Source organism: Bipolaris zeicola (genome assembly GCF_000523435.1).
Source record: "Bipolaris zeicola 26-R-13 unplaced genomic scaffold scaffold_340, whole genome shotgun sequence".
Lineage (NCBI taxonomy): Eukaryota > Fungi > Ascomycota > Dothideomycetes > Pleosporales > Pleosporaceae > Bipolaris > Bipolaris zeicola.
Window position 1 is genome coordinate 1,362 of NW_006912389.1, and position 18,113 is coordinate 19,474.

Sequence of the window (18,113 nt, forward strand, 5' to 3'; positions counted from 1 at the left end):
TGTAATTCCCTCCCCGTCTTTTACTGTACATACGGCAAAACCATGTTTTCTATTTGATTTTGTATTCAACTTTTGTATCGACTTCACACATCAAAGCAGCAAACGTGTAGAAGACAGGCGTCCAAAAAAGATAGCAATCAAAGGACAAAATCTCGAGAGAGAGTTTCTTCAGCAGTGTACATTAAACATATCTACCTCCAGTATAGGAAATCGAAGACATATATCTCTTAAGAAATTATAGACATTCTTGGGGTCTTGAATCTTAATCAAATAGAGAAAGGGTTTCAAACTTCAAGCCTAATGGTTCCTTTAGCTAAGCGGTACAGGAATCATAGGAAAAAACAAACTACTGTGACAGCTCCCGTCAGTTATTAAACATAAAACTTCACTCCAATCTTTCATGCAAAAGCTTTGGTAATGGGTATGTATTCGTTTATTTCCTTCTTCCCACGGCTCCATGTCCGAGCATTCAACTATGTAGCCTAACTACCACCAACTCCACAAACAAACAATGAAACTCCAAAAGCGGAGTGGCCAATGGTATGATGAACTATAGTAAATTTGTATATATGCTATCAGCGAGCAAAATAGAAACGCCATAAGAGCCCGAAAAAAGACAACAAGAGCTTCCAACTTTGGATCGTGACAGAAAAAAGAGGAAAAAGCAAGAGAAAGAGACTCAAGGCAGGCTTCTAAAACCCATCTCTCTTCTCAGCATCTTGCTGCTCGACAGCAGAACTCTTTCCGATCACAGTTTCGCTATCCAGCAATCCCTCTGCGCGAATCGGCGCTGCCCCCTTCTCAATCGTTGGGCGTTTAGGCACACGCGCCCACCAGTACAAGCCACAGGCGGCCGCCACGTTGAAAATGACAAACACCCACATGATGCCAAAGTTGCGCCATACGCTCGAGTACTCTGCATGCACCGTTTTGAGGAACACATTTGTGTCACCCATGGGGCAGAACGCGCAGTTGGACGTCGCACTGGGGTTCTGCACGTAGCCACCAGCCATAGCCTGGTACTGCGCCATGTACTCGCCGCAGGTGCCGTTGACAGGGTCAAATCGTAGATACTCATTCGCCGCACAGGTAACCGACGAGTCGGCTACACCAACCGCCAGCATACCTCCCACAAGATACGTAAACGGCGAGACGCGGTACATGAAGATCCAGAAGCGCGGCATCTGCTCGGGGGTAGTGAGGATACCGCAGAAAATGACGGAGAGCATGAAGAGCAGATTTCCAGTGTTGCCCGCGCTCTCGGTGGTTTCGAAGGCGGCAATCATCAAGTGGGCAAAGGTGGAGCTGAACATGAGGAAGACCCAGACAAAGAGCCACATTTGGGCGCCGCGCAGTGCCGTCGAGTCGGTTGCCTCGGCGTTGTGCGAAAGCCCGATAGGGTAGTACCAGCAGAAGAATAGCAAGACGGACATGAGCGTGTTCCAGGGAAGCTCTACAATAATGTTAGACATGATAAAAGCTTTCCACGAGTACGTCTTGGACGGGCGTTCGCGCGCCTCATACAGCGCACGCTGGGCCACAAAGTGCGGCATGATTAGCTGGATGAACTGTCCGAAGATGAAGAATAAGGTGAAAATGGAGAACATTTGGTTTTGCAGGCCCTGGAGCGTGTTGGGCGTGTTGTAGAGCGAAAAACCAATGTAGATGGATGTGCTGACGCAAAGGAAGGCTTTGGAGTAAATATACGTGGGTGTGCGCCAGATCTGCTGGAACACGCGCAGTTGGACCTCGTAGAACTGTGTCCTGAGAGGCGCGGCAAACTCTTGGAAGCTGGTGGCGTCGTGCGCCTGGCGGGAGGCAGTGCGGCTTAGGTCCGTCATGCGAGAACGCTCTTCTTTGAGCTCAGCGAGGTGTGCTTGAACGTGTGCGTATTCGGGTGATTTGCGCCAGGTGTCATGCCAGTCGATATCACTGTGTGATCCAGGAGCTGCACCGATAACCTCAAGCATCCATTCCGCGGGGTTGGCGGCAGGCGGGCATGGAGGTCCGCCATTGCGCATGAAGTAGTCGATGAGAATCTTGGCGTTTTCGCCAACGTCGCCGTAATACACAGTCTGCCCACCGGACTGGAGAAAGAGGAGGCGATCGAATCGTTGAAAGAGCATGGCGGACGGTTGGTGGATAGTACAAAGAATAGCTTGGCCGTTTTTCTTGAGCTTATCCAGGAGGTCGAGAATCGCCCATGATGTCTGAGAATCAAGGCCAGAAGTGGGTTCGTCGAGGAAGAGAAGTAGAGCTGGCCGAGCAGCAAGCTCGACACCAATCGTCAGTCGTTTACGTTGCTCAACATTAAGACCCTCGCCGGGGATACCAACAACGGCGTCGGCGAACTCAGTCATCTCAAGGAGCTTGATGACCTCAGTAACATACGCAATCTTCTCTTCGCGAGGAATGTGAGCGGGCTGGCGGAGAAGAGCGGAAAAGGTAAGAGCCTCGCGAACGGTAGCAGTGCTCAAATGGAGATCCTGTTGTTGGGCATAACCAGTCTTGCGCTGGAACGAGTCATCTCGCTCCTTTCCGTCAACTAGCATTTCTCCAGAGATAACGCCCATGGTGGTACGACTAGCGAGAATATCCAAAAGAGTAGTCTTTCCGGCTCCAGAGACACCCATAAGGGCCGTCAAGTTACCTGGTTTGACCCATCCGTCAACATGATCAAGGATCCTACGGCGTTCCTTTTGGATTTCGATATCGTAGCAAATGTCCTTCCACTGGAAAATGGCAGTTTGTTGCTCAATAATAGCAAGGTCCTCTGGCTTGGTGTTTGCCGCAGTAGTGGTGCGCTCACTGCCGCCTTCGATATCGTCCTGGCCATTGCTCCTGTCCAAGTTCTTGTGTCCACGGCGGAAGACAAGGATTTCACCCTTGGACTTCTTCTCAGTGATAAAATCTGAAGCAACCAGGTAGATGGCGCAAAGAATGACCATGAAAGCAAAGATGACGCCGACGTTCCTCCACTTGTGGCTGGCCTCATAACCGTATGTGGACCTGATGTAGTCGTCGCCGAGGACAAAGGGCTGTCCGGGAACGGATCCGACAGTGGAACAAACATGGTTGCTGCCGCTAACATCGTAGCCAGGACCCGCAGGAACATAGTTGACGCAAAGGAATTCGCGGTTGGTGAACTCGTTGATCATGATGGACTCGAATCCGTATGAGATGGGATCGATATATGCCATCCAGCTAGACCAGCCGGGCATGTAAGAGGTTGGAATGGTAAAGCCGGTGTACATTGTGAGACCCGAGATCAAAATCGCAGCAAATGGCAGGGCCTCAACGAATGACCTGGTCAAAGATGCGATGGATCGGAAAAACATGGACATGGTTAGCGTGAGGACAAACGAGGTAAACAGGAAGAACAAGCAAGGTCCGGGCTCTCTCCGCAAATTCGTCATAAAGTAGAGAATTAGGTTAGATGCAATAGAGTTGACGACTTTATACGGCAGATCCATCAGCATAGATGCGATGGCCTCGGCAGACGGATGGTAGAGGGCAAATCGAGCGTGCTTCTCCACAATCGGTCTTTGAGCGTAGAGGGTAAATATTTCAAGACCAGAACTAAAGGCATTGATGACGATGGCAAAGAAAAGGAGAGAGCCACGCTGGAAAAAGCTCGCAGTATTATCCTTGAGGTTGAAGAACGTACTGGAAATAATTAGAGCAATAATGGCGTTTCCTATCGCTTGAGAGATGGTGATGCTAGGATCGCCCTTTAACCGAACCCAACTACGCCAGAGGCATAGTTTGATTTGTTGAATGTACGAAAGAGTATATGGCGACGATACACGCTGGATCTTGGCTTGTTGGGCTCGTCGAGATTCTTTGAATAGGTCCAGATGCTCGCTACCGGATGTGTATTTCGAGTTGTAGATCTCAATCAGGTTCAGGAGCTCTGCGCGTTCGCGCGAAGCCTTCCATCGAGCAGCGAACTCATCAGGCGTTCGGGGAACCTGATTCTCATACCCAGGTTGCACAACACGCTCAAGATGGCTGGTCATGGAAGTGAGGAAGTCGGCATCGGTTTGTCGATCGGGACAAACGAAACCCATGTCCAAGAAGTACTGCTTAGCCTGGGCGGTAGGGCCGAAATAAATCTGGCGACCCTTGTACAAAACCAGTACTTTGTCGAAGTAGTCATAGGCAGCCTGTGGTGCTTGGTAGATGGCAACACAGGCTGTAGCTCCGTTGATTTCGGTTTGCATGCGTAGTGTCTTGCAAAACTCAATAGCATTGGCGCTGTCAAGACCACGGGTGGAATTGTCCCAGCATTGTAGCGGTGCCTGGCTGAGGCAGGCCTCGGAAATACTAACACGCTTGCGTTCTCCTCCAGATACTCCACGAATGAAATCGTTTCCGACAATGGTGTTTCTCGTGTGGCTGATACCGAAGCTGGCCATGATGACGTCGCGCATGTGTTCGGCATACTGGTTCACGGTAGCCCCTCCAGGAATATGACGCGGGGCTCGCGCGCGGGCAGCGAAGAAAAGAGTATCTCCGACAGTGATGTTGGGGAAGTGAACGTCAACTTCAGCGGTATAGACGGCTTCTCCTCGGAAGTTCTTGATCAACTGCTTAGGAGTCAGACCTGGAGACTGTCAGTGGGAGGCAGCGAGTTCAAAAGGCATCTAGCCTTACCCTGGTAATTGAGATTCGATTTCTCGTCGACATAGAAGCCGTGATGTTGTCCAGTGAGAGTCTTCAAGAAGGTTGAGCATCCCGCTCCGGGAGGACCAAGGACGACAAGCATCTCTCCGGCCTCGACCAGTCCTTCCAAATCGCGTAGGATCTCAATCTTCCGCTCACGTTGGCCCATGATCCTCCTAACGAGGCCGGCCGCCTCTAACCAGATGTTGCCAACGCTCTTCTGGTAGTCGGTGTCGAATCCGAAGCCGTACACATTCAGATTGCTAAATGATACACCTAGTGTGCGAAGAGGGTGTGCCTGGCTGTCTTCCGTATGTGTCTGCAACATGGCCTTTGCCCAAGCGCGGGCACTGAAATTCCCGCCATTGGGATCAAGTTTAGATCCGGGTTCGGCTGCAAAAGGGTTCTGGCTATTATTTGAGTAGATGCTGTTTTGTGTGTACTTCCTGGCGAGCTGATGGACCTCTTTTTCTCTCTGATCAGCACTGGAGATGCTGTCGTTGTTTGTGAGGCTGTCGCTGTGGTGGGAGTGATTGTGTAGTGAGCTGTCGGAAGGCATCACGCCGTTTGGGGCAGCCTTGAAGTCAGCTGCTCCCAAACCCATGGTTGCGGTTGTTCTGGTTTGAAAACGCCGGCTATCTTCAGAGATTTCGGTGCTAGGAAAGAAGTGGTGAAAAGGTCTGGGAGGTTACTATAAGAAGTAATCTTCAGATGCTTCTTCTTGGCTAGTACGATTGCGGTGTCCTAACAGCTCAAAGTGGGTCGATTTTCGAAACAAACAAAAGCACTGTTCCGGCGTTTTCCCAGCGTGCGCTCGGCGAATGAGTGAGTGAACGATGGCCGTCACGTGCCATACTAGCCCAAGCTGACAGCGATACAAGCTTGCACTCGGCTTTCTTCCTCATTGTGGCCGTCTAGTGCAGATTTACTGAGTACAACGCCAAGTGGATTGCTCAAAGACTCTCTAGTGAACTTGTTGCCGCGGATGGGTCGCATACAGCTAGCACAAGAAATGCGATCGGCACGTGCCTGGCTCTCGTCAGCCAGAAGGTGTGATGATAGGGGAGCTATTCCAAAGGGTCAAATCCCGAGCGACCAATCACATCGCTCATCTAGCTCGTCTAGCTTTCCTAGCCCGTCTAAACACTCCATTCCTATACATCTAACATTATCCACTCCCATATCAAAGTCCTGCCTGCACCAGTCTCGTATGTTACCTTGTAGTCGCCACCAACCTCAAGGGCGGGAGAGACTTGTGTTGTGGGCAAAGCCACCCGTCGCAACCAACATTGCTCTGTATTGCTCAACTAAACTCTTTCGGCCAGATACGAGTCGCGCGGCTCAAGCACCCTAGTCTTCCCGTTATGTGACCGGGGAAGCAGTAGGGAACCTCTTTTGGCCATTTCCCGATCTGAGCTTGGCCCCTGCGCTACCGACCAGGTTATGGTAGGCTTGTTCTTTGCTTGCAGCCCCTGGGATGAAACCCTTATTCTATGTGAGGCTGTTGCACACGTAGAGGATCGGGAGGTATCTACTGTGTTATTAGTTTGAAGGATAAAAGCAAATATAGCATTGTGGTTGAAAATCAGGAAAAGGTTGGTGGCCATTCTGTAGCCTACATCGACCCCGCTACTAGCTCTACAATCAACATAGGTATCCGCATCCTTTATAACAGCGTTGTTAATGATCACATGTCATGATTCAACCCTCGTCTTGGTCGAGATGTCCAAGCTTTTTGAAAAACCTGTGTGCCACGACTTCCATACCGGAAGAGAAGTCAAAGTAGCGTACAACAATTTCGACACTGGAGCAATCGGCGCTGCCATGGATGCTCTGAATGAATCGCAAAACCAATAGTCCCAGTTTTACAATGGAATCCTTCTTCCTAACCCTGCGCCCGCGGAATTGTACTGGCAGTTCAGATAATTTGTCAAAAAGTGTAAAGTTCAGGTAGCGGTTCTCATCATGTGCAACTTCAACCCAAGGGTTGGATAATCTCACGTCAACATCTCGGCAGTTGAAGCATTCCTATACTAGCACTCTAACCTCACCAACTCCAACTTTGTGTTTACGGCTCGTCTAAACACTAGCGAATTGCGTTTCAACGATCAATCTGAGTGGATCAAGGCTACATAAGTCCGCATGAACTTAGAAGTTACATAGTCTTACCGCAGCGACCGTCGTGTCCTGCTCATTACGAAGACATCCAAACGCCCCAAGTTAATCATCAGTGTAAAGCTCATCATTGCCGTTCCCCCAAAGTCTGATTTCACGACCGCATTCGATCCCACCTCTCAGGAGAAAAAGCTGCTCGGAAAGTGCATCAATAACAGTCACTAGGTCGGCATCATTAAGAACTCTAGCTTCCCTACCAAATTTCGCATCGTAAACGCCGTCGTGGAAAGACTTTATGATTTCCCACCGCTGTCCGCAATCATGCAGCGTTGCGCCAATCGCAGGTGATATTCAAGGTTTATCTTTCGTCAAGGTCCTTAATACAATCATACAATGCTTTAGCATCCTAATTTTTTTTAAGAAAGAAAAGAAGTTATGTGTAAGGCTCTTGACTCAAGGTTACAGCCAAATTAGAGATCCGAATCGTCCTCAGAACAAATACAAATGCAGAGAGAGGAATCAGTATTCCAACATATGGATTAAGGAGTTTCTATTTTGAGAAGCTATTCCACTGCTCTTAGATATAATTCTGCAAAGGTTGCATGCAGTACTTAGGTAGTAATTATTAGCATAGATCTAGGTTCAAGAGCGCGTCCAGAAGTATGTGCTCAGAAACAATGCTACAAAGGTAGTTGTTCTAGTTAGGCAATTGCTTGCGAAGCCGAACTTTTGCAACATGATCGTAGCACGATTGTGCCAGTAACAACAGTACTCCTAATACCCTTACTGAACAACGCTATTTGTCTCACAATATACAAGTATGCCCGTAGCAACATGAGACCACTAACATCCAACTTCATATAATTAAGAGCTTAATTACAACTAACCCCACAAAATCCAACCCTAACATGTTAAACCTATCCTAAACCACCCCCATTTCCCCTAATACTCCTTCGCCAACTTACTCCTCGCCCGCAACAAATGCCCATACTTGAACATAACAAAGGGAATCAAACTCAGCACCGTACCAAAAAGCGCCAGAATCAGTCCCGCATACTGACTCCCCACGTTATGAAAGAAGGCACTGGCGAACAGCGGCGTCACAGCACCAAGCGTGTTCCGCATCAGACCCTGACCGGCAATCGCCGACGAAGACGTCTCGCCGTAGCAATCCGCAGTGTACGAGTAGGTACTCTCGAAGACGAAGAAGATGCCAAAAGCAATCGGTGCGAGACCGATGACGGGCCCCACCCAGCTGAGCTGCTGGTACTGAGTAAAAGAATAGATAAATAGGCCTATGGGGAGCCAGACGGCGCCGAACATTGCGCCGTAGAGACGGTGCTCGGGTACAACACGGACGTTAGGGTCGGCCTGCAGCTTGTTGTACTTGGCCATTTGGAAGTGGTGCGCCGCCCAGCCGAGGACTGTGCCGACAGCGAGAGAGATGTAGGGAAGACCGCTGACGCCTTCATTCCAGCCGCGCTTCTCGGTAAAAGTGATGGGGATGACGGAGAGGAAGAGGAAGACGACGGCCCAGCAGAAGGCGATCCAGAGACCGAAAGCGAAGACGACGGGTTCGGTGACGAGCATGCGGATGGCTTTTACGGACGAGGCTTTGAGCATTGACTTGACGTCGGGCGTGTAGATGTCGTCTTCAGCGACGTAGCGGTCATCGCCAGTGGCCTTTTGCAGCTGCTTCGCGCGCTTGTGGAGTTTAGCACCGCCACGGGTCTCCGGGAAGAAGACGAAGATGAGGATGAGAAGAGGGATGTTGGCTAGACCCTGGATACCTTCGACCCAGCGCCAGCCGAGTGCTTGGTCGATGAAGCCAGCGTAGATAGGCGCAGCGACCGTACCGAAAATAGCTACGAAGCTGAACATGGCCATGGGCCGACCGCGCTTGTGTGGTTCGTACATGTCGTCGAATGTGCCGCCGACTAAGATGGTGCCTACGCACCCGAAGAGACCGAGGAGCAGACGGAGACCGATGATGGTGCCGATGCTTTGTGCCAGTGCGAGACCAATGAAAATGAGTGAGAAGCAGAGGAAGGCGCTGGCGTATACGATCTTGCGGCCGACAAGTTCACAGAAAGGTGCCAGTACCATCGGTGCAATAGCGCAGGAGATGTTGAACGTGAAGAGCCCGAGTTGGCCGTATATAGCGTCTACACCAAACTCTTCACACATGCTGTTGATGCCCGAACTGTACGCCGTAGTCGCAAGACCAATAAAAAGCGTCATCAAATTCAGCATCGTGGTGATGCTACGCTTGTACCAAGGGTTCCAGTTAAAAGGATTTTCCTTGTCGCCAGTCGCGAAACTCAAGACAATGTATTCTTTGCCTTCGTGGTTGACCATCTCGGTCAGTGTAAGAGGCATGTCGCAATCCACGCGCTTGATGGGCCCACAAGCAGAATCAATGTCCTCGACATCGTCTGTGAGATGTTTTCCACCAGCAATCCTCCCGATCATAAGCTCACCCTTTTCATTGCGAAGAATCTCAGAGTTCATAGAGACATTGTCTTCGTTCGCGAGCTTACTATTCACTCTTGACAAGAAAGCAGGTGTAGAGGTGCCGGTGTGAGGAGCGGTGTTGGCGGCAGTGTTGGCAGCCGTCTGGGCAGCAGTGGAACCGTCGATCGTATAAGGGATGGAGCCGTTTCGGGGTGTAGTTATCGATCCATTTCGAGGTGTGACTGGCGCACTTTGAGCGACTCGGTAGGATGAGTTCGCTCTTGATGCTGCTAGCGACGGTGGTCGGGAAGATTTGTTGTAAAAGGATGGACCGTAGTAGCCGGACATGTTGGCGAGAATTTGGGGAGAATTGTGCTGAGGAAAGCGGGAGAGAAGGACGCGGGTGAGCACGATAATAAGGGATGGTCACGACAGACCCAGGACTAAAACGGAGACACAAACATTTCAACTTATCGATGCCGGCGAGGTACCGGCATGATAGGAAAGCAGAGGAAGTATGGGCTAACAGTCATCTCACCAATGCCAGTGACCGTAAACGCCCGATAAACAGGATGAGAGCAGGATGCGAGAGCAAAGAGGCACCCATGCAGTCTCACCTTCAACGTCATATCGTCTGTGCACAGCTACGAACAAGACCTCTATCGTCGTGGCCAGGTGAACAATCGGGCGAAAATCTGATATCCGCAACGTGTGCCGCCACTATGCGCTCTAGCGTTTGGAATCGGACGAAGAGTTTGGTGTTGAGGCTCTGCGGGACTCCACTTAGCGTGCGGATCAGTCGGTAGATTTGCGGCATGACGTCGTGCGTGGGTATCGTGAGCCCATAATTTGCATGCATTTGGATAGGTTCTAGGATTGGGCACAGTAGCCGTAAAGGCCCGAGCACATGCCTGCCAGCGGCGTATATGTGGTCTGATCGAGATGTTCCTCGAGGATACTCCGCCCACGTCAGTGATCTAGGACCCATGCCAAGAGCAACATCTTTGCCATCTCGAACACAAGGAATGTTCACCGAGTTTGAACCTTGTCCGATTATCAATCGTAGAAAGAGAAACGATATGAATTATACTTTCGCCACACGCCAGGCCACATGTAAGAATCGCAGACTTTCATGTCCTCGTGGCTGATTTCTGTCAACACATATTCTTTTGTCAGTATGTATGGGATAGAATGCAGGGTCCGATATTTGCCTCCGGTAGTCCGCACTTATTGATACTCCAAAGCGACACATGTCTGTCGCGCAGGTTCACTTGGTGCAGGATAACAGAAGGACATTTACTCGGGCAGTCAGTCTTGCCAAACACTTGAACTGACTTCCTGAGTACATGTCGCGCTGCAACGTCATAGAAGAGTGTGGTTATGCTGACGAGTCCCCTAGCAAAGTTAAATTCGTGAAAATATTTTGACGGCGATTAGCGCAATCTCCGTCGAGCGACGTAAGATGTCAAGGATGGTCAGCTGAGAACATTGGTCAGACTATTAGCGAACAGTTTCTCACTACATGTTATAAACAACGGTAACCGATGCTTGGCATGTGCAAACGAAGAAGAACCTCAAGTTGCTTGTATCACATTGGTATCAGGCAACGCCAGGTAAGCGATGAGCATTGTCGGTACAATTACTGCTTTTTCCTTGTCGCGCAGTGGTCTGCTTGGTCATGAAGGTGCCATTGTTTTGTATGAATTCCTGATAAACCCATGATCGTTATGAGATCGGCATCCGAATGCTGCATTTGAGCAATGTCATCGGACCATGATTGCCGATGCAGAGAAAACGCTCGAAGAACTCCACCCTAGTGCCCAATGTTCCCTTAAACCTCAGCAATCTCTCGGAGACGGCGGATCGTTGACCTTGTGGCGGCGGCAGCGGGAGTACTGTTAACCTTGTTAGTAATGTCCTGATTTTTTTTTTCGCGCGCGTCCAATCCTTGGATGATGTTGCGCTCGGGGGTATCGAGGGATGTCTTACGAGACGGTGTAGGCTCCTCCGGCAGTGGTCTTGCGGCACGATCGGCAGTGCCAGATACCAACGGACTCGCGCTTGACAGAGTTCTTTCCGCAGAACTGACAGACGTAGCGGGCGTGTTGTGCGATCTATCCTGAGCGTGAGCGACTCATTTCTGCTGGCAGTGTGGAGTATCCAGGGTAATGCGCACCTCCATCTTCTTGACCTGCTTACGGAGAGAGGCACCGTAACGGGTACCGTACTTTCCGGTGATGCCGACCTTCTTTGTGCCTACATGGCCGTCAATAATTAATTCCTTGGAAACCGTAGGGCATACGCACGCTTCGTCATTTTGGCGGTTGTGTTTGATAGACGATGAGGAGTGGTCGAAGCTGGTAAGTACAAGCAGGAGATGGTGGGCGGCTCGAAATTCTAAGCGAGGTGCCACGTGATGCGGCCCTGGAAGAACTAGTGTCCGGTCACCTTCGAGAACCATGGCGAAAGCGCGAACGCGGTTTTCGATCATCCCTCACATACAAGGTTATTTACTAGGAACACCCTTCCATATTTTGCATCGAGTCAACTATTCATCATGCCTTGAATTCGGGGGTGTTGTCTTTTGCATGTTATCCAGCAGAGTCACCTATCCGGCCCCCGTGTGGTTGCCAAGCCTTTAGCAACACCAAACCATCGTTACTCGTCCAGCTCTCATCAAGTTTCATGAACATGAACGCGAGGCAGCGTACTGCCTGAACGCAGTATCAGACAATTTGTGTGGCGCTATGCCCTAGGTACTTACTCAGGTCCATGCCCAGATGTCAACGTGTACAACGAGGCTTGAAATCTGGGCAACCCACATCTTGTCACAGCTTTCGTTGTCCATCGCCTGTTTTGTACCTTACAAGCGCCCTTGGGGCTTGGCTCCTAGAATTAGAAAAGGCGCAGTTATGTAAATATTGCTATAGTCAGGCTACAAAATGTTCGCGAGCGTATGGTAGCCGTCAGCTGAAACGGCCTTGAAACCGAAACAGTTGACAAGCACCCCAAGGCGCCCACAGACCACGGAGTAGGCATCTGCCGAGACTCTATGCGCTTGCCGTCTGAAGACGAATGGATCTGCAATGCTGCTCTCTACTTTGATCAGGTTTTAGTGGAATCCTGCGACTATTTTCCGGGGTTGGCATGCGTTGAACAGCCTGGGGCGGAACATTTGGCGTAGATCATATTACTCCTCGCTGTTTGTGCGTATAGAGCCTTGTTCATATAGAGGTCGCTGAGGATGTATATATAACCTGGGGCTGCAAGTCACTTTGCAAAAACGACAGGCTCCATATCAACTCTAAGCAGTGCTTAAGTGTTTTTGTTTTCATTCTGTTCTTCTCATATCACTCATATCCACCTTATACTTTGTAATTTACACATCATGGCTTCTCGCTATTACTGGAAGGTGGTGGCCCTGGTGGCCTTTGTATCGCAAACGGCTGCACAAGGCGGCAGTGTCATACCCCAAGATCTACAGGCTGGGTTCGGCAGTGACGAAGTCCAAGTTAGCTACACCAACCAAGCGATCAATGGTTTCAAAGATGGAACAACTTTTGAAAAAGACGGTTAGTAGTCAGTGAAGACTTTTCGGACGAACCAACAGCTCACACCCATCTAGCTGTAGCAAAAGAACCCACGTTTGCTCTGGGCGACAGCAACGGCATTTCCCCAACTACATTATACACCATCATCATGGTGGATACAACATGTACCAACGCCCGTAAACTACACTATGCGCGCGCGAACTTCAAGAATAACTTCGATATCACCAACATCGCCACCGATACCCCGCCAGCCGTTGATTACGTTGCCCCAGGCTCTGTGGGCGAGACAGGCGACAACAGACAGTACACGTTTTTGATGTTCACCAACCCCGGAAGGAGGCAAATCACCGATTTGAAAGTTCCAGGAGAAAACGAGGCATTTGATATCAAGAAGTTCCAGGACGACAATGGGTTCCGGGATGCGATGGCGGGTGTAGGAATGGTAGTGAAGCTCGGAGGCGAGGCGAACTGCGAAGGTGGAGATGCAAATCCATTGCCCGATAATCTTCCATCCGCTGCACCGGCAAGCAGTGCAGCAGGCAGTGCGACTAGTGCTGCAGCGAGCCCAACAGGCACGCCCAGTGCGGGAACACCTTCAAGTACTGCCTCGCGTGCTCCGGTCGCGTCGGCTTCGCCTTCTTCAACTCCGGGTGGCTCTGGGGGACAGAACAACGGTTCATCTGGCTCACGACCGAGCCCTTCAGGAGCACCAGCAAGCTCAGGCGTCTCTTCGCCTGTGGCTCTTCCTTCCCAGGCACCAGCACCATCAAGCATTGCTACTGTTCCTGTATCGAACGTAGGTGGGGAGGCGGGTACTAGCGCATCATCGACTGCTAGTCCGGCTGAGCAAACCGCGAATGCTGCAGCAGGAAGTTTCGGAAGTCAGAATTTGGGTGTCACTTTGTTGGCTATGGCTCTTGGTTTCTTTGTCAGATAAATAAGGGTGTCGATTATGTTCAAAAGCTGGGTGTCTCTCTCATAGAGCTGGATATGTACAAACATTATACATGTAATAAGATATAATAATCTTAACTATAATGTACACTTGATTGATGTAAACAACTCATCGCAAGGGCTTCCTACAAAAGCGCGTTGCACTGACCCAATATGAATTGATATATGTATGTCTCAACATTCTGTTTCCGATGAACTGTAAATGACCCATTCACTATGCACAAAACCCCTCAAACTACTCCTTGATAGCTTGAGCATAGCTCTTGTCCAGCTCGCCATGCCGCTTGACCAGCTCACCAACAACAAAAGGGATACAATCTTTGGGACTGTAGTATTTCAAATCAAACTTGTCCCACTCTCCGGCATCTCTCAGGTATTCCAATGTGTGTCGCTGGAGTTCGCATCCGCCCATGAAGAAAGGCCAGCCAATGATAGTGTACACTAGCTGCATGAAGCGCGCCGCGACACTACCCTGAGTTCTCCATGGATTGGCGACATGTTCGCAGATTAGCATTCGGCCGCCAGGTTTGAGAAGATTGTAGAGACCCTTGATGGTCTGTTCTGGATGAGGTACACTGCAAAGTACGCGTGTGCAGCAAATCTCATCAAACACACCATCAGACGCCAAGCCTCCTTTTCCACTAACATTCAAAATGCCACTCTTGTGCAGTGCAGGAATCAGGCTTTCAGGCTCAGCACCGCAGAGCAGAGCATGGTATTTGCTCCCTAGGCCGCTTTTTTCGGCATTTTTCCGAAGTCCCGGATGTAAGTCCTCGGTGGGCTCAGCGCCGTAGATTGCGACGATGAGATTCGGGTCGAAGCGAGACAGTACTTCTCCCGAGCCAGGGCCAACATCTAGAATCACGCCTTTGCACTGAGACAGGAGTTCAAAAGTAGGGCCGGGCATCTCGGTGGACATTGCTTCACCATTGTGCTTCCAAAGGCGGGCGAAGGCTTTGGACCGCAGTTTGTTGATATTGAATAGAGTGAAGGGGCTCCACTCATAGAAGACTACTTCGAACATCGTTATGACAAAATCTGTGCCGCTGTCAGAACTTGTTGACTGGAGATAGAATATGGTGGTATGTCGTACGATATGCTGATATGCACAAGAGTATAGATGGGCGGAGAAGGGTAGGGATAACTTTTCCCAACCAATCTGCGGACGTCATGATGGCGCTCTGTGGATGTGTGATAGAAATGATAGTGAGGAAGATAGGAAAACGCTGATGTTCAGATAGGCTCTTCGGAACTAGGTCTTCGTTCGGCTGTATTATCTGACTAAATAACACAGCAATTGATAAAAAACTAATATGTAGAAAGAAGGACGGGAATTCACATGTTTTGTGCGAAGATGGCTAGCAACGATTAGTCAGGCATTAGCACTAGCAAGATAGCATAGCAGTTCAGGACGCGAAAGTGCTTGTGAAGAAAGAAGTCCGCGGACGTGCGGCGATGACGTCGACGCGCTGTGGACAGAACGGCCGAAAAGTGGGACTAGAGCAGATGAGAGTTCTGGAACGCTATCACGGTCTGACGCACACAAACATACCTTTGCAAGACGACCAAACCCCCAGGTAAAATATGGCTGGAAACACGAGGCCGCAGTATGCGCTGATCACAGGGTATGTGACACTGCAGCAATTCATCCTTTTCCTTGCGTGCGCGAACGAGAGAAAATAGCAATGCTGACGCGAACAGATGCACGCCCGGTGGCATTGGACACTACCTCGCCCTGGAATTCGCTCAGAGGGGTATGCCAAGCATTCCAAATGTATCCTTACGCATATACGTATATACGCATCCACAACCCAACGCTGACGACCAAAAAAAGGCTTCCACGTGCTAGGCACCGTCCGCGATCCCGCCAAATACCCTTCCCCCGACCCCCGGATAACCTATCTACCCCTAGAACTCACCAGCAACGAGTCCATTGCGTCCCTCCACAAACGCGTGACCGAAATCACCGGAGGTAAACTCGACATCCTCTACAACAACGCAGGCCGCAATTATGTTGTGCCCGCGCTGGACTACGACGAGGCCGAGCTACACGAGCTCTTCCAAGCGAATCTCTTCTCCCTCATGAAGATGTGCAGCACTTTCGCTCCACTCCTGATAGAAGCAAAAGGCACAATCGTCCAGACGGGATCGCTGGCAGGTATCATGCCGTATGTATGGGGGGCGCCGTACAATGCTGTCAAAGCGGCGCTGCACGCGTATTCCGACACTCTGCGCGTTGAACTTGCGCCGCTGGGCGTCCGTGTCATCACCGTCGTCACGGGCGGCGTGAAATCGAATATTGCGCGTCAAGATCGCACGCTACCGCCAGGCTCATATATGCAGCCGCTGGCGGCAGAGTACCAGCGAAGACTCAAGCACAGCCAGGAGCTCGGCATGGACACCAAGCAGTATGCCCACAGCTGTGTAAAACAGGTCCTCGCTGGCGACGGCTTGTTCCGAAAAACGAGATGGATATGGGAGGGCAAGATGAGCTGGATTGTATGGTTCGCGTGGACTTATCTGCCAACCGCAGCTCTGGATTTCTATTTCACAACGACATTCAACTTGAATAAGCTTCGAGGAACTGCCGGGCCGGATAAGAAGACCAACTAAAGATGCAACTAGATTATTGAGGATCAGCAAAATGACCAAGATGCCGTTTAATGAGCTGGAGCACGTATAGTCATGACAGTCCTGATGACCCATGGTCGCACACTTCCTTTTTCTGCTAATTATCACTTGGTAGAGAAGAATGATAATCTCCGAAGATACCCCAGCTCACACATATCTCTCAGTCTCAGAACGCACTTTTCCCGGATGTGGGGTAATCATTGTGACTATTGGCAACACACATCCAGCAACAATTGCGGCCAAGAGATCGGAAGACGATATGCAACCATGGAATGGCATCCATGGCGCTGATCCGTACCAGTTACTTAATAGACATTGGTGTGTTAGGACTTTCAAACAACCACGCCGCTAAACGGTGTGCGGCACAGCCTGGATGAAGGAAGGAAGGCTACCTAGAATCTCGACAAAGCACAACGCTGTTTTCCCTTTTCTCATAGAGAATGAGTGAATATGACATGTACCAACGCACGCGCCCCACTCCGATTTTGCTGCTACCTACTCGCAGCACCACAGGGTGGGATAATCTTGAGTAAGTTTAGAAGGGTTGTGTTGGACAAGGTGTGATTACGCAGGTACCCTTTTCTCCACACATACACACCTTGGCCAGATGGGGCTATGCTGCAACTATGCCACTTGTTTGGCCCGGATATTTGCATGTTGGCTACTATGGGAAAACTCAAGCACATGTTTCGTTAGACATGGATGGGGTGAATCCTCTGGGTCCCTCCGTGGCATTCCCATTGCTTCCTCCTGTTTCTTCTCCATGAGCCTCTGCCATGATGTGACAGCCTTCTCGCATTATTCTAATGTACAAACTCAATATCCGGCCGCCACCACGGCACCCGCTCCGCCCTTTGCTGTGCACATTTTCATCACACTGGAAAGCGATCTTGGTTATTGCGACCTTTATGCTCCTCGAAGTCCTCTTCCACATCCACAGCTTCACCATAACCCGCCCTTCACGCCCTCTAGACGCACCATTCCACACAGGCTTCCAAGACCCCGTGGCAAATATGACGGCGCGCAAAAACGCCGTCCTGCTTATGCTCGCCCGCAACTCGGAAGTTAGTGGCGCGGTAGACAGCGTCCGCAGCGTGCAGAAGCAGTTCAACGATCATTTCGGGTACCCGTGGATCTTTCTCAACGACAAGCCATGGAGTGAAGAGTTTAAAGAGAAGGTTAGCGAAGCAGTGCAAAACACATCCGCCGCAGGGCACGTGAGTGTGGAATTCAACACTATACCAAAGGACATGTGGAGGGTACCCTTCGTGGATCGACCAAGACCGTGCAAGACGCAACATGAAGGCCATGGAGGAAGACAAAATTCAATATGCCGCCCAAGAAGGATACCACCACATGTGTCGCTTTCAATCAGGGTACGTACACTCTTCAACCCTCCATCCCAACAACCCTCAACACCACAGAACCCCTCTTTCTAAAAACCCCCCTACCCAGCTTCTTCCACAAACACCCCTCCCTCCTCCGTTATAAATACTACTGGCGCGTCGAACCCTCCATCTTCTTCACCTGCGCCATCCCCTACGACCCCTTCGCCCACATGCGGCGCAACAAAAAACGCTACGCCTACACCATCGCCCTCTGAGAACGCGGCAAAACCGTGCCCTCCCTCTTCCGCAAACTCTCAGACTACAAGAACGCACACGCTATCCTCACATCTCCCTTGTGGACTGCACTGCACGACCCGAGTTTTGCTCCCTGGCCCTTGCGCCCCGCGCTGGCGTG

General features: G+C 50.5%; 8 protein-coding genes across 8 annotated transcripts; 4 read left to right on the top strand and 4 right to left on the bottom strand.

Annotated features, from left to right (window-relative positions):
* Nucleotides 1-482: 482 nt before the first annotated feature.
* Nucleotides 483-5,224, bottom strand: COCCADRAFT_41572 (uncharacterized protein; the record flags this gene model as incomplete). The annotated part of the gene is made up of 3 exons (XM_007719715.1): nt 483-550; nt 827-4,606; nt 4,657-5,224. 3 exons carry the CDS (start codon nt 5,222-5,224, stop codon nt 483-485), a joined length of 4,416 nt encoding a protein of 1,471 aa, XP_007717905.1.
* A 958-nt stretch (nt 5,225-6,182) lies between these two features.
* On the top strand, nt 6,183-6,365 carry COCCADRAFT_110801 (uncharacterized protein; the record flags this gene model as incomplete). The annotated part of the gene is made up of 1 exon (XM_007719716.1): nt 6,183-6,365. A coding segment is annotated over one exon (183 nt), but the record flags the coding sequence as incomplete, so codon positions are not given.
* A 1,357-nt stretch (nt 6,366-7,722) lies between these two features.
* COCCADRAFT_110793 (uncharacterized protein) lies at nt 7,723-9,582 on the bottom strand (the record flags this gene model as incomplete). The annotated part of the gene is made up of 1 exon (XM_007719717.1): nt 7,723-9,582. The coding sequence occupies one exon, from the start codon at nt 9,580-9,582 to the stop codon at nt 7,723-7,725; it is 1,860 nt and encodes a 619-aa protein (XP_007717907.1).
* Nucleotides 9,583-11,065: 1,483 nt separating this feature from the next.
* On the bottom strand, nt 11,066-11,488 carry COCCADRAFT_75571 (uncharacterized protein; the record flags this gene model as incomplete). Its single annotated transcript, XM_007719718.2, has 3 exons — nt 11,066-11,129; nt 11,224-11,348; nt 11,411-11,488. Coding segments are annotated over 3 exons (267 nt in total), but the record flags the coding sequence as incomplete, so codon positions are not given.
* A 1,134-nt stretch (nt 11,489-12,622) lies between these two features.
* On the top strand, nt 12,623-13,722 carry COCCADRAFT_41575 (uncharacterized protein; the record flags this gene model as incomplete). The annotated part of the gene is made up of 2 exons (XM_007719719.1): nt 12,623-12,806; nt 12,860-13,722. 2 exons carry the CDS (start codon nt 12,623-12,625, stop codon nt 13,720-13,722), a joined length of 1,047 nt encoding a protein of 348 aa, XP_007717909.1.
* A 252-nt stretch (nt 13,723-13,974) lies between these two features.
* Nucleotides 13,975-14,911, bottom strand: COCCADRAFT_110799 (uncharacterized protein; the record flags this gene model as incomplete). The annotated part of the gene is made up of 2 exons (XM_007719720.1): nt 13,975-14,777; nt 14,833-14,911. The coding sequence occupies 2 exons, from the start codon at nt 14,909-14,911 to the stop codon at nt 13,975-13,977; spliced, it is 882 nt and encodes a 293-aa protein (XP_007717910.1).
* Nucleotides 14,912-15,323: 412 nt separating this feature from the next.
* Nucleotides 15,324-16,352, top strand: COCCADRAFT_110806 (uncharacterized protein; the record flags this gene model as incomplete). Its single annotated transcript, XM_007719721.1, has 3 exons — nt 15,324-15,364; nt 15,441-15,493; nt 15,574-16,352. The coding sequence occupies 3 exons, from the start codon at nt 15,324-15,326 to the stop codon at nt 16,350-16,352; spliced, it is 873 nt and encodes a 290-aa protein (XP_007717911.1).
* A 926-nt stretch (nt 16,353-17,278) lies between these two features.
* COCCADRAFT_9709 (glycosyltransferase family 15 protein) lies at nt 17,279-17,809 on the top strand (the record flags this gene model as incomplete). Its single annotated transcript, XM_007719722.1, has 1 exon — nt 17,279-17,809. One exon carries the CDS (start codon nt 17,279-17,281, stop codon nt 17,807-17,809), a length of 531 nt encoding a protein of 176 aa, XP_007717912.1.
* Nucleotides 17,810-18,113: the final 304 nt, after the last annotated feature.